This window comes from Acyrthosiphon pisum, chromosome A1 (assembly GCF_005508785.2).
Source record: "Acyrthosiphon pisum isolate AL4f chromosome A1, pea_aphid_22Mar2018_4r6ur, whole genome shotgun sequence".
NCBI lineage: Eukaryota > Metazoa > Arthropoda > Insecta > Hemiptera > Aphididae > Acyrthosiphon > Acyrthosiphon pisum.
Window position 1 is genome coordinate 134,901,952 of NC_042494.1, and position 15,797 is coordinate 134,917,748.

The 15,797-nt window shown below is 32.2% G+C and overlaps 3 protein-coding genes across 4 annotated transcripts; all 3 read left to right on the forward strand.

Annotated features, from left to right (window-relative positions):
- The first annotated feature begins 3,170 nt into the window (after positions 1–3,170).
- On the forward strand, positions 3,171–6,899 carry LOC100164219. The gene is made up of 2 exons (XM_001945166.5): positions 3,171–4,123; positions 5,259–6,899. The coding sequence occupies exons 1-2, from the start codon at positions 3,642–3,644 to the stop codon at positions 6,019–6,021; spliced, it is 1,245 nt and encodes a 414-aa protein (XP_001945201.1). The 5' UTR covers positions 3,171–3,641; the 3' UTR covers positions 6,022–6,899.
- A 1,557-nt stretch (positions 6,900–8,456) lies between these two features.
- On the forward strand, positions 8,457–10,061 carry LOC100573297. The gene is made up of 2 exons (XM_003243863.4): positions 8,457–9,028; positions 9,110–10,061. The coding sequence occupies exons 1-2, from the start codon at positions 8,547–8,549 to the stop codon at positions 9,933–9,935; spliced, it is 1,308 nt and encodes a 435-aa protein (XP_003243911.1). The 5' UTR covers positions 8,457–8,546; the 3' UTR covers positions 9,936–10,061.
- A 1,213-nt stretch (positions 10,062–11,274) lies between these two features.
- Positions 11,275–14,424, forward strand: LOC100160101. Of its 2 annotated transcripts, none has more exons than XM_016803700.2 (3): positions 11,275–11,460; positions 12,760–13,312; positions 13,571–14,424. In XM_016803700.2, exons 2-3 carry the CDS (start codon positions 12,831–12,833, stop codon positions 14,316–14,318), a joined length of 1,230 nt encoding a protein of 409 aa, XP_016659189.1. In that variant the 5' UTR covers positions 11,275–11,460; positions 12,760–12,830; the 3' UTR covers positions 14,319–14,424. The 2 variants fall into 2 exon arrangements, with proteins under 2 accessions (XP_016659189.1, XP_016659190.1); XM_016803701.2 differs by lacking the exon at positions 11,275–11,460 and adding an exon at positions 11,906–11,924.
- Positions 14,425–15,797: the final 1,373 nt, after the last annotated feature.

Below are 15,797 nucleotides of genomic sequence, written 5' to 3' on the forward strand. Positions count from 1 at the left end.
TACTCGTATTATGGTGCTTTATTTGGTGTGCCCTTGTATGTGAAAGTTGTACCTAAGTGGTATAATTTTATAACACAATTATATGAGTACATATCGTATTTTTAATCAATCGAAAAGTTATAATATAGACAATGTGTGAGACTATTTCCATTGAAACAGTTCACATGAAATAGGGTCATACCAATAATAATAATTATTTATCATTACCTACGTAACCTACCCATTCATATTGGTTAAATTTTATTTTTAAATATTAGCTTTATACGTACTTATTATCAGTGGATTTTTATATCTTAAAATTATAACGTTCATCATATATTTTATATTAAAACAAAACTACTAATGAAAGTAAATCAATTGCAAATATAAATAGTAGTAAATTTATCACTATTATAATTTATAAAATATAAATTATAATTAATTTAATTTGAATGTAGTTTCTGAGCGGTGTTTGGCTTATCATAATAATTAAAATATTATAATTATTTATATATTGTAAAATATATCGTTTTATACGTGTCATCCGCTGTACTATAGTCAGCGCTTGCAACGCCGCCGAACTTCACGAGCGCACGTGTCGTTCTTATCACAGTATCACACACATCTCGCACAGGTCGTTTCGCATACGTATTTGCAATGACGAATATACTCAAATAAATATGTATTGCTGAAGAAAATTCTGTGGACCAACCCACATACAAACATTTATTAGTAAATGCAAATAACCAATATTCAATCAGTGGGTCAAATATTTTTATTAATTATTGAGGGATATCTAAATATAATTTATATCATAATTTTTTTTTTTAAATAAATCTTTATTTTTATAAATTAGTTACAAAATATATAATATTTCTAATTGAAACAACTATATATGTATATATCGAAATTCATATTGCTGTAATTCTCCTGTTTTTTAATAAAAAATAATTTATAAACAGATTAGGTATGTTAAAACATTTAATATAGAATATGGTAGAACGAATGAAAGAAAGTATAAGTACCAAATGTTAAAAAGTCGTGAGTTATTTGATAAATATTAATAATTAGCAGGTATAATTATAATTATGCACGTCCTTAGTTTAATCATTCAATAAAAATGATCAATGTCATCAATTTAAATATATAATCTATAATAAAATAAATAAATAGATATTATAATAATAAATGTGTCGGTGTATGGGCGATAACCTACCTGAACGTCGGTGCTGATAATTCCCCATGATTAATTGCACGTGTGAGGCCCGAATTTCGATCAACCACAAAAAACAATTCCGCGAAAGGAAATGGCTCTCAGCGGGTTTATTACCACCGTCTCTTCAGTGGCACAGACCCAGTGTCTGTCTGATTTCAGTGCGGTAGTACGGACCTGACCAAGACAAACTCGGTCACCCACTCCGCATACCCATACAACCTTACCGTTGGGTATGACACGTGTGTACATCTAACTCACCAGGGAATGACGACTTCAATTGGAACAAGCTGATTTTTTTGCAAACAATTTTTGTTGGTTTTTTAGTAAATAACCATTACATCGGTTTCATAACAGTATGTTAATTTTTTTTTTTTTGGTTAAGTGAATTTTCTTAGGTTAGGACAATGTACTCTGGTATTAAAAATAATGAAACTCTTAGTCGGTTACTATTATTTTTAGTCCTTATAATTTTACAAGTTGTATAGCCTTGTAGATGTTGAGAGTATCTATGTGACTATGTCATGGTAATGGATGTGTTCAATTTGAATTCAGTGATAAATTAAAGCAACTGTATGTACGTATATATGATGAATATCATTATCAGCGAAGACAGTTTGCCTAAATTATTCGTTATTTCACGTCTAATATATCCAATTTTTTTTTTAAATTTCAATGAAATGTCTGTGGAAAAAAATTGTGCATCATTTTTATATTTTCGATAATTTTAAATTGTATTTTTGGTTGCTGTAAGAAGAACTTTTGAAGAACGTACAAGCTTATTAAATTGTACGAATTATCGTTATTCTAACTGTATATTATTAAAATGTGTATGTATAGTGGCTTATAACTTCTAACATTGTGTATATCAATTGGTGAGATGCATGCTGTAATGTACAATATGTATGTATATATTGCATGTATAATTAGTTACTAAAGTTAAATTATTTAAACAATGTATTATAATCAACACGCCACAAAGATGGCATATTCTGATTATTTAAAAGTAAAAAAGTGTCTGGCAAATAGCTAAGTATTAGTAGGTTTCAGAGTTTTGTACAACGTCATCACGGATACTTGTTAATTCATAGATATTGGTTTAAATGATATTGCCTAATATAATTTAAAATGATCTGCAGAGCTTGAAACAATAAATGAAAACATATACTTTTAGTATGTACTCATACATACTTTAAAACCTTATCTACGAAAAGACAAAAATAAAATTGTACCTATACAAACCAATCATTTATAGTTTGTAAACATTTTATATTCCTAAACGACAGATATTCTTAAAAATTAAAAATTGGAATAAAGTTAAAACAATAGTAATATATATATATATATACTAGCTGATCCCGTGCACTTCGTTGCCCGTTAAATGTACAAACTGTATATGACTCAAACTTTGTTCAATGCGTTATTTAATATTCGGTGTAGGATGTTCTAGATTTATCTTAACTTTTCTGTTGCCCAGGATAAAAATTCTGGTTCACAGAAGTACATTATTAGGTAGGCAATCTACCTGCGGTAGATCGCGGACCGCGTGCTGTTTGTGCATAAGTGTATGATTTAACTCTAAAATATCAATGTTATACCAAGTTTGTCGTTTTTACTTAATTCCACCTACGATGGATTAATATAACCAATTAATACAAAAACCTAATCTAACCGTACTAAAATCCGATGAGTAAAAAAACCAAATTTAACCCTTTTTAAATTAGCCTATCTTCTTCCCAGTGGTTTAATATACCCACAAACATTCATATATATTGACAATAAATAATAATACAAATCAACAAACATGCCCGATTAACCAATAGCAACCAATATATAATATACTATTATTTTTTTAATAATAATACTATTTTTTATATATATAACCAATAGCAACCATTTATAAACAAATATTTCTATCGTAAATAATAATATTTTTATTTTATTTTTTTATGGACAACCCTTATCACTTAGGCGTATGGAAAATAGATGTTAGCCGATTCTCATACCTACTGAATATGCATAAAAAATTTCATAAAAATCGGTCAAACCGTTTCGGAGTAGTATCGAGACTAACACTGTGACACGAGAATTGTATATATAAGATAATATATTTCTAAAAAGTATTACTAATTATATTGAAATATTCATGAGATCACTTCTGGCCCCCGTATGTACCTACTTATCACGTGTTCTTTGGATGTGCTGAGAATTTTATTATTGTCAGTTTTGTTTATTTAACTCGATTAGACCATATAGACATAAACGTACTGTATCAGACTGATAACGTGAAGCATAAAACGTAATTGGTGCATTTGATTTATGAGTGGAGCAGAGAGATAGTATATTTTATTACACTATTAAATAAATTAATATTATCATTAGTTAGCAATTTCACCAGACTTAAAAAGACGTTTAACACCGCCAAAGAATGTAATAAAAGTTAAAAGTTATGGAACTATTCGTTGAAACAGAAATAAAGGCCATCGTGGCCGAAGGTGCGTTCGGTAAAAATTGTAACTTAGTGTCGTTCAACATGTATAATGATATTATTGAAAAAAAAGAATGGAAGTACAAAGCAATATTTGGGGACATCGTCACATCAGACGAAAGCCATTACTCCGTTTTGATCAAATTAAAAAATCGCGATAAAACGATACGTGAAAGTTCTGAATGTGATGTACTATTCCAAAATGAATTAAATATTTATGAAAAGATCATACCATTCTTATTAGAGTGTCGTGGGCCGTTGGTAAACGATGTAAATGCTCTGTCTTTACCACGGTTTTTTTATGGTCGTAACAACGGCGGTGAATTAGCGGAAAAGGATTTAATTGTTTTCGAAAATGTTAATACCTTAGGCTACCGTTTTACCGAAGAGCAAATTTTCCTGGACAACGATCATTTAATAATTGCACTTCAGGCTATTGCAGAGTGAGTTGGTTTGATTTCAGACAAAAATATTGTAGGTATTATATTATTATAATATTATATTAGATGTGCATAAAATAAATTAGATTGTGAAGTTTAAAATTTACAATATTATATAAATTACAAAAAAAAAAAATATGCATATTTTATAAGTACACAGGCGTAAATTGTGAAATGAAAAAAGGTAGGGGCCAGATGAAAAACTTTACTTCAAGTACACAAAAACATAGGAATTAAGCTTAAGTTTTTATAGTGAATAAAATATTCATCATAGGTACGTGTATTATAAAATAATAATAATAATAACAAACTTTAATAACAAAATGTTTTTTAATTGTATATAATATTACATAATTACGTAGGAAAGAGTGAAATATTGTTAAGTACCTAAGGGGGGGGGGGGGTCCTATGGGGCCCTTGTATCCACGCCTGTAAGTACATAAATATTGATTGAAAAGATGATTATACGTGCTCTCTGATCTCTTCATAGTCCTAAGTAATAATCTCGTGTTATTGTGTATGAAAATCACCGCTTCACTAAAACTGATAGTAAAATAAACGATAAAAGAACATTACATATTATTATAATTTATAACATCAAAGAGGTATAGTGTGATACTGTTAAATTGAAAATATACCATAGAGAATAGAATTTGGTGAAAAGGTGCATTGCATATACAACACTTATAACGTTTTAGGTAGCGTCTAAGACATGCGGAAAACTACGGATCTATATCGTTGTCGTCTGCCGTGTCGAGTGCCTGTTATCGTATTCCGATTGGCCCATTTAATCGCTCGTAACCATGATCTACTGCGGTAAATGTCCAGAGTTATGCCCATATTTTGGTCACGACCACTGGACTGGAAAATAATACAGTTAAACCTTTTTATAACGGACACCATGTAAGACGGAAAATAACAACAGTCCTGTATAACCTATATAATAAGCAGTATATTTTAGTCTCCCTATAACAGAAACTCCTTTATAACGGAATAAAAATAATTTGGTACCAATCGATTCCGTTATAGGGAGGTTTTACCGTAATATGTGTTCAGTTTCAATGGTCACGACACGGCAGACGACGTATCAGGATAATGTTTAAAATTTGATAACTTAAGTTGTTGTGTATGCGCACAGGTTTCACGGGCTGTCGTACATAGCCAAACACAAAAATGTCAGTAGATTTCTCGACATGGTGGCCGATGTCCAAGACTTGCAGTTCGACGGAAACGGCCACTGGACGGCCCAAAACGACCTGTTGAAGAGGATGGGCAAACGCGGCGTGGACCGACTGTTGGAGCGCGACGGGGGACGGTACCGTGACCACGAGCAGTTGCGCCGCTTGAATAAGCTATTCGACAACGCAACTGACACGCTGCGGCGGGCGTTCGGTGCACACGAACCGCTGTCCGTCCTGTGCCACGGCGAATATTGTCGCGGTAGCGTCATGTTCCAGTACGACGATTGCGGGCGCCCGTTCGACGCGCTCATCATGGACTTCTTCGAATCGCGTTACGGGTCACCCGCGCTGGACCTGTCGCTGTTCCTGTACACTACCACCACGCAGCATGTGCGCGAGACGCACTGGGGCGACCTGCTTGACGCGTACTGGGCTGCGCTGACCGCCGCCGTCCCACCCGGCGTCCGATTCCCGGATCGCGCCGAACTGGACGCCGAGATGGCCGCGTCCGCCATCGTCGGGTTCATGGGAGCGTCGTTCATTTTGCCGTACAAGCTGCGGGACCACAGCGACCCGTTGTTGGACTCGGTGGCGACCAGCGACGACCCTGTCGACTACTTTCTGGTGTTGGGTGGTGACGCGGGCACCGAGTGTTTGGCCGACCTTATTCAGCACATGGTCGACATGGCATACACGCAGCCTTGTAATGCACTCGGCTAATAGTAGTTGTAATTAGGTAAAAGTATTCAAATATCTTTTAAGCGCTTAAAATGTAAATATGTAAACGCTTTTGAAGAAAATACCTATAGAAGCAGTATTTTAAGTACACCATCTCAAAGTAATAAAATACTCATTTTCCACACATTTTTTCTCATTTTGTAGGTACCTATAATTTACTATCTGTGACTCGGTGTGACGTGGCGTTTGCATTCATTCACGAATGTGCCCTGTGTGTACACACCGTCCGGTGACACTAGTTCCCGGATGGGTGACCACCTGGGATTTTTAGTGACAAATCCTTGCCACACATGCACACATGTGTTCCAAGTAGCAATAATGCTTTAATATGTTTGAAACCAGACTGTATCGGTGAATAGCGAGACACATAAGTTCTAAAAGTGACACCAAAAAAGTACACAAATCACGCAGTTGATATATTCTAAGTGGCACCATGAATATTATCGTTTTACAATTTTGTGTGTGGTTTAATATACCTGGATACAAAGAAAACATTTCTGAGCTTTACAGTTGCAGCTATGGAAAACAGTAAAACAGTTGAAATCATTCATATCGATTAGTTATAATTAGTTTTTATCGATTATATTGATTATTTTCTTAATGATTTCGCGTAGCATATTTCGTGTTACAGTTGCAATGGCAACCAAACATTAACAGATAATATTTTGTGATATGCGATAAACCATAAATAACAGCGACCACCAAAAACATATGTATAATATGATTCATTGTTTTTCCTTGCAGTGGAGAAAATATCAAGTTATTTAATTATTTATTCCTCGTAAGCTGTTCTTTCAGGGCCTACATTTTTATAGATATTTAAAGTTTAAATGTTGAAGAAATTAGATATTTAAATGAAAAAAAAAAAACGATATTAGTGGTTTTTGCTGTAATTCAAAAAATATTATTCATAGGGACTTGAAAATTATTACCACAACCACATGGTGCTGATAGAAGAATAAATTATTTGTAGCTTATGCCGTATATAAATAATATACCTATATATTAGAATATCCTTAGAAATATAGGCTAACAGGTCGCCATCACTCAGAATTGTTATTCGTATGTACACCACTTTCTGGATTTTGTACGTTCCATGTATAATGGTACAAATATTAACATTCCAGAATCATACGTTCCGTTTACAAATTACTTGGATTATAATTATTGAAAGTTATTTTATATTTTAATTTATTAATACGATGGGATCATTACTGTATGAGCGCAACTCCGGTGATCGTATTAGATACTTAGATAACCAAAGCTATTTAATCAGTGAGATGAAATAAGATACCTAGTGGGAGGTAATGTTTTTTATTTTATTTTTATTAGCTTCAATTACAATAATTATTATAGCTCAACAATTAACTTATTTATACAATTAAAGTTAATCTTAATCTTTGTTTTATTTTTAGTTACAAAATATGTTTTATATTTAGTTCTTAAGATGTTTATTAATATATTAATATGTACACTGAAACAATTAATAATTATGACATTACATTTGTATACAACATACTATTTTTACCTGGCTAGTTAATATTTTATAATTGTTACTACTTTGATATACTATAGTCACTATAGTATAGTGTTATGTAATAATCAAATACTTACTAATGAGTATTTATGTATAATTATTATTATTATAATTTTTTTTTTTTATTGAGCTTAAGTCCGGCAACTATGGCCATCATCTGTTTTTTTTTTTTTTGTTATTCCTTATTATATTATTGTATTTGTATTTAATTAATATTAATTAATTTCAATAAAATATTAATTTATACATTATGTATAATGGATTAAATACATTGAACTAAAAAGCTATAGGAATATAATTTACTCATAAAAAATTAGAATGTACTTTACTTTGATTGTTCATCAATACATAAAGTGTGAATACATAAAAAAAGACACAATAAAGGATAAACCAAAAAATTATTGATAGTAATATTATTTCTATTGTATTTAAAATATTTAACGGTTGAATTAATATTCTCCTGAATACTGAAATTCTATTTCTACTTTCCATCACTGTTTCATATTTTAACTCAAGACATCGATTAACATTTTAAAGTAATTTCCATAGTACTTACTAATTATGGATACGCTTCCTCCTAGATCAACTTTTTCAAATTATGGAAATAAGGCAGAATACTGATAAATTTTTCAATATTTTGTATTTAATTTATATTTACGTTGTAATTTTACTCTAAAGTTGCAAATGTACTATTGTATATGTTTTTATTGAATACTGTACTCAGCTGTGCCATCGTGATGTTGAAATTGAATAAATAAATAACTTCTATTGGATGAAAATGATCATGTTAATCAAATATATGTGCAGTTATAAGTGCTTTAAAAGGTGGACCCTTGAGATAATATGTATGATTTTTTATGAAATTATTATTCAATTATAAACTGTACAAAATTATTAGTACTCAATCAAATGACATATTAATAAGACGTATATGGTATATCATATTGCGTATAAAATATTATCATAAGATATGGAACATTTCGTTGAAGAAGAACTAAAGACGATTGTTAGTGAAGGTGCGTTCGGAAAAAATTGTAGCTTAATGTCGTTCAAATTATATAACTGTATGGCTGACATGGAAGAATGGTGGTACGAAAAAATATTTTGTAACATTACAACTTCGGACGGATCACACTATAGCATAATGATCAAGTTAAAAATTCAAGATTTGGAAATGCGTGGTTGTTTTGGATGTGACTTTTTATTTAATAATGAACTAATTTTTTACAAAAAGATCGTACCGTTCCTATTAGAGTGCCGAGGGCCAACAGTTAATGATGCACATGCCTTATTTGTACCACGTTTATTTTATGGTCGTAATACATTCAGTAAATTAACGGCAAATGATGTAATTATTATCGAAAATGTTAGTAGCTTAGGATATTGTTTAAGCAATACGAAAGTTTTCTTGGACTATGAACATTTAATAATTGCACTTCGGACAATAGCAAAGTAAGTTTAACTAAAATATATTTAATATAAAATTTGATTTCTTTTCACATTAAGGTTATTTTGATTGTTATTTACGATAAGGTTTCATGGACTGTCGTATACTGCCAAACACAAACATCCGGGCAGAATTTACGATATCATGGAAAACGTTCATAATGTACAATTTGATGCTAACGGGCACTGGATGTCCCAAAACGATATTTTTAAGAAGTGTGGTAAACGAGGTGTGAACCGACTGTTGGAACGGGATGGGGACAGGTACCAGGACCACGTGCATATTCGCCGCTTGAATGAGCTCTTCGACGACGCTGACAAAACGCTAATGCAGACATTAAAAGCTCAAGAACCACTGTCGGTCATATGTCACAGCGATTTCCACCGCGACACGTTGTTATTCCAGTACGACGAGGATGGACGTCCGTTCGACGCGTTGACCATAGACTTCTATTCTGTTCATTACGGGTCACCTGCGTTGGACTTGTCGTCGTTCTTATACATGTCTACCACGCAGCGGGTGCGAGAGTTGCACTGGGACGACTTTCTGGACACCTACTGCGCCGCACTGGCCGCGTCCGTCCAGCCCGATGTCCCTGTCCCCGGTCGCGCTGAAATTGATGTCGAGATGGCCGAGACTGCCATCAACGCGTTCGCAAAAGTGTCGTTTTGCCTGCCATTCAAGTTACGCGACAGAAGCGATACATTGGATTCATTGGCGACGAGTGACGATCCGTTGGACTACTTCCTGGAGTTGGGTGGCGATATGGCAACCGAATGCTTGGCTGACATGGTTCAGCATTTCGTCGATATGGGCTACACAGACGTGAGACGTGAGTCATGTGACGTCAACTCAAATCATGCTAAGGATGCAAAGTCAACGTACTGTGAGAGCTCTCAGCAGTTAAGCTAAATTGAGCGTATTGGTCCTTGGATATTTACAAATATTTTATATTTATATTATGTATTATTGTATTAGTGGTTGATTTTAATATTTTTATATCAGTTTTATATCTGATGTGTTATTGCTAAAGACTTAACGTGTTTCAAATTTGTAATTGATATCGTATTATTTTTTATTTATTTTTTATTCATAGATATAAGATAAAAATTAATTTGTTATGACATTTTATAATACCTATATATTGATTTATATTATTTTGTTATTAATAAATTATTTTACTTTATGTGTTTGACAATTTGTAACGCTAGGTTGTGTTCACGTAAAGCACCAGATGAACGGGCAGTAAGCCATGTCCAATAATGATCAAACTGAAAGTTTCACAACGAGACACTATCATATAAACGTAACTCACCATCCATGATAAGTTTCGATTAGCAGCAGAAATTAGATGGCCCTGCAGCAATGTTGTCTCTCTGCGATAACTTTAGGCTAACACATTGATGAACCGGTACGAGATCTTCTTGTATAATTCGACCATTAGTGACCACTAATCAGTGATAACTATAAACTTCTCAGTGATGTGTTTGTGATTCAGCCTCCTAGTATTGGAGTGGTTTAACACTGTCAAAGTAAGTGAAACAAATTTCTGTAATAAAATATGTTTCTTAAATTGGTATTTAGGAGTTGTCAGTTATTTACAAATATAAAGATATCTTTCAATAATCATAGTACAATCACAAAATAGTCAAAATAAATATTTTTTTGTCTTTGTATAACACATACAAATTAAAAATAAAATAATTCGTAGATAGGCAATAGATAACTATTAACTATGTAACAATTAATACACTTCAATATAGAATTTAAAAAAAAATTGTATTGTAATTTCTAATAATAAACAAAATTATAGGATATTAATAAAATGTTACTAAAACTAGTATTATAATTTAAACGGAAAAAAATACCTCACGCCGGCAACTATGTGCTCTGATACCACACACTATAGGTTAAACAGTTGTTGATCATGAACAATTTGTAGAAATTGACACAAGAATATTATATTTGTTGATTATTTTATTATACTGATAACCATGTTAATACAAATATTAGTCGATAAGTGGTTTTTAAGACAGAGTTTCAAGATAGTTTCGTGTTATGATTAATTGCTAAGTTATTATTTGATTTCGAATTGTGCCAAGTTATTAGTATTCAAAAATATAACACACGAATAACACATATTATAATATTGCGGCAGACCGTTATATTAGTTATGGAGTATATCATTGAAAGAGAATTGAAGGAAATTATCGGTTCGGGAAAAATTTTAATTTAGTGTCGTTTATGTTATATAATTGTATGATTGGAGAAGAAGAATGGCGCTACCGACGAATATTTTGTGATGTTACAACATCGGATAGCTCTCATCATAATTTCAACACAGTTGAAACTTCAAGATTTTTTTTTTTATTGATCATGAAGCTCAACAATTATGGCCATTAGCTGTTTGTTGTTGTTTGTAGGGGAGGAATTGTAGGTTAGTATAGACGTGTGTTTATGGTTTGGCAGATTTTTAAATGGGCACCTGTAGGTATCTGCCATGCCCGGGAGGTATATGGCGGCACTTCTCTCCGGACATCGTAACTTGCCTGAAAGAAAATGCCGCCCGCGGCCGGTGTGTGCCGCAAACGACGCCTTAATCCACTCGGCCACTCCGTCCCCCTTCAAGATTTTTTGAATCTGACTTATTATTCGATAATGCATTAATTTTTTACGAAAAGATCATACCGTTCCTACGGGAGTGCCGTGGACCAACATTTGATGATGCTCATTCCATATTTTTTCCACGTTTTATGTATGGTCGTAATAAATGTAGTGAATTTATGGCAAATGTGATTTGATTGTTATTGAAAATGTTAGTACTTTAGGATATTCTTTAAGTAATGATAAAGTGCTTTTGAACATCGATAACTTAACAATCGCACTTCAGACAATAGCAAAGTAAGTTTATAAAAAATATTTGTAAAAATTTAATTATTCAGTTCTAAGAAACATTTTTTTTTGCGTTTTAAGTCAAAATAAAAATAAAAAATAAAAAATAAAAATAAAAATATAAATGTATAATATTGTCTACTACATTCTATAATATAGTCAACCATTATCTCAATAATGATTACAAATTTCCGCTATCACATACTATAATTATTATTACACATTTACACTATTAAACACAGCTGTTATCATAATTTATAAATTTGAATTAAATGAATTGATCCCGAATTTTTTGAATAATATTATAGGTACAATTAAAAAAATTGAATTCAAAGTGTAAGATGATCAAATTTTAAGTATCAATCAAATCACACTTTTTATAAATGTACGATAAACAATGACATATCCATTGCAGTTTTTCTTAGATTATAATATGTATCCTGAGTAAGTATAATTTACATTATGACGTATTAAAATATGAATAGATTTTATACCTATATACGATTAATATACAGAGTGGGCAACTCTATTATTATTTTATGTGTTGAGATATTATGCTAATTCCTAATGGGAATTATTATGAAACGGAAAACTTGTTGACTTCTGTCCCGTATTATTCAAATTCTTAAAAAATTAAAATAATACATTAATTTAGTTTAGATGATTATCGGTTGAATTAGATTAAATTAAATACATTTTAACTGTCACACTTAGTAAATAATAAAACTAAACATTATCTTGATGACAAAATCTGGTGATTTGAGTTATATTTATCGTGTGTATACACGGCATTAGAAGTGAAGTGCAAAGATAATAATACAGTTATATTATATTTTGTTATTAGCTAAATCGAATTAGTACTCAACGAGAAATAAGGAAATTGAACGTATTGTGATCAAATCAATAATTTTATCAATGGACTCTTTGTTGCGAGAAGAACTGCCAACAATTGTGAGCAATGGCGCGTTCGGACAAAATCTAAAATATTTGTCATTTGATTTGGACAAGGATCACGTCGGACAGGATCAGTACATGTCAACAGTATTATTTGGTACATTCACCACATCTGATGAATCACAACATCGTGTTGTGATAAAGTTAAAACTTCGAGATGAAAAGAAGAGAATTCAATTTAAAATCGACTTTCAATTCCACAACGAAATTACTATGTATGAAAGAATTATACCATTTTTATTTGAATGTCATCGCTCTATGGCAGGTGTCAGAAACTGGCCAACATTTGCTCGATTTTTTTACGGCCGTAATAAATGCGGTGAGTTTTTTGAAAGAGATTTAATTGTATTGGAGAACGTGAATCCTTTGGGATTCCGATTGAGCGAAGACCGTCCGTTCCTTGACTATGATCACGTTTTAATTGCATTTCGAGCTTTAGCAAAGTGAGTTATCATAATACTATTTTTATATAAAAATAAATACAATGGCTTATACCTTCATGGAGTTTGAGGTTTTCTCACTAAACAAGAGACTTTGTGACGATTTGTGAATTTTCAGTCACATTGAAATATTTAATATTATATTACAAATAACTTTTTATTAAACTTATCATTTAACGTGTAAAAGTCTGAGTACAAATAATATTTTTAAATAGTTCTTACAATAATAAAATAAAATTTAATGAATTTATTTCACTTCAGGTTTCATGGGTTCTCATACACAGCAAAACACAAAGACCCCGATCGATTTCAAGAAATCATTATGGATATCCGCGATACACAATTTGATGCAGATGGACAGTGGTTATTTAAGAACAACGCATTAAGTAGATTCGGTAAGCGAGGAGTCGATCAACTGCTTAAACGTAGCGGTGACCTTTATCGGGAAAACAAGCACATGCGTCGATTTAACGAAATCATCGGTGACGGAAACAACTCACTGAGACGTGTGCTTGTTCCCCAAGAACCGTTTTCCGTCGTGTGCCACGGGGATTTCAACCGAAATAATGTGCTGTTCCGGTACGACGAGGTGGGACTTCCAGTTGACGTTTTGCTATTTGATTTTGGGACGCCTCGTTACGGGTCTCCAGTATTAGATCTGTCGTTTTTCTTGTACATGAACACAACGCAAAACTTGCGTGAAAGTCGATTGGACGATTTATTGAACGCGTACTGCTTGACGTTAGCTGAATCCGTACCGTCTGGCGTCCGCGTGCCAAACAGAGCCGAACTGGACTCCGAAATGTCCAAATGTGCATTATTGGGATTAGCGCATGCGTTGTTTTTCTTACCCCATCAGTTAGAATCTGATACTCATCATGAGGGAATGGACGAAGAGGAAATTATAGAGTGGATATTACAGCTGGGTGGTGATACTGCAACGAATCGAGTGGCTGACTTAGTCCAACACATCGTCGATATGGAATACACGAATGTGTTGAGTAGTTAACGGTTTTGTCAGTTGTTTGGTATTAATCACCATAATATCATTTTATGTTGCTTTGGTTTTCATTTAAATATTTAAAGATATGTATGTACTACATATGTACCTATTATGTTTTTTTTTTTTTTTTTATTTTAAATGTATTAATATTATGAATGTTCATATTAACGCAGGTTTATAGGTATATCAATATTATTATATTTTACATAAGTCCTTGTTTAAACTACCATATTGTCTACCACCTATGCCATTTTATGCTATTTTCGATACTTTAAGGTTGTGTCATTACGTGGTGTCACTACGTGTCGCTATATTTTCCGGCATGTAACTTAACACGTTAATTGTTTACTGATTAATTTGGAGTAGTTACAACACCTTACCTACTGACATAGAAAATATAATTTAAATACTTGTGTATAATAATATAAATAGTAATTCACAGGCCTAACAACCAGATAAATTCGTTCTCCATTTCTCCACCCAACATCAGAAAACAGATAAACCTTAAAAGCACTTTTTTAAACTTGAAAGGTTACATTGATCATGGTCACCCACACTTCATTAAATGGATTAGGGAATGCTATATAATAGTATCGATCATAGAACCACAAACATATATAAATTCGAATGTATTTTACAACAATTAAATGTCTTAAATAATAATAACTAATTAGAATTTAATGAAACGTTATAAAAAATATTAAAATTATTTTAACGGAAAAAATTAGTGGAAATTTTTTTTTTTGTTTAAAAAAGTTTGCCATTCGTTACAGGTTATAATAGTAGCATTGAGTATAATATTATATTGTAATAATACTCAATTATAATAGTAATAATAAAAATTATTAGGTACATCATGTTTTTTTTTTAATATTTCAATGATTGCCATTTATTACGCTGGCAGATGTGGTAAGACCCTGATAACAACAATTCTATTATAGACACCACAGTTATCACTGGGTGTACTGGAGGACAGATAGTTTTCATCCCAAGAAAACCGTTAATCCCAAGTGATTATAACATTTATATATGAGTTTAAAAGAATACAGTTCCTTCTTAAGGTAGGATTTTCCATGATAACGAACAAACCTAAAGGAACTTGAGACAGGGTTGTTTCTCCCATGGACAGTTCTACGTCACATGTTCCAGAGTTAGCTAGTCGTGCTATTGTGCTTTATAATAACTATGTTTTTCTAACCGTTACAGTTGTCATGGAAACCAAATAAAATCAGGATTTAAATGTTGTACATTATCTAATATATAAAATTCTCGTGTCACAGTTTTCGTTGCCATACTCCTCCGAAATGGCTTGACAGATTTTGATGAAATTTTTTGTGCATATTCAGTACGTATGAGAATCGGCTAACATCTATTTTTCATACTCCTAAGTGATAAGGGTTGTCCAGAAAAAAATAAAAGAAGTGCTCAAACAGGGATTTTGATAATTTACGGTAGAAACATTTGTTTATAAATGGGTTGCTATGG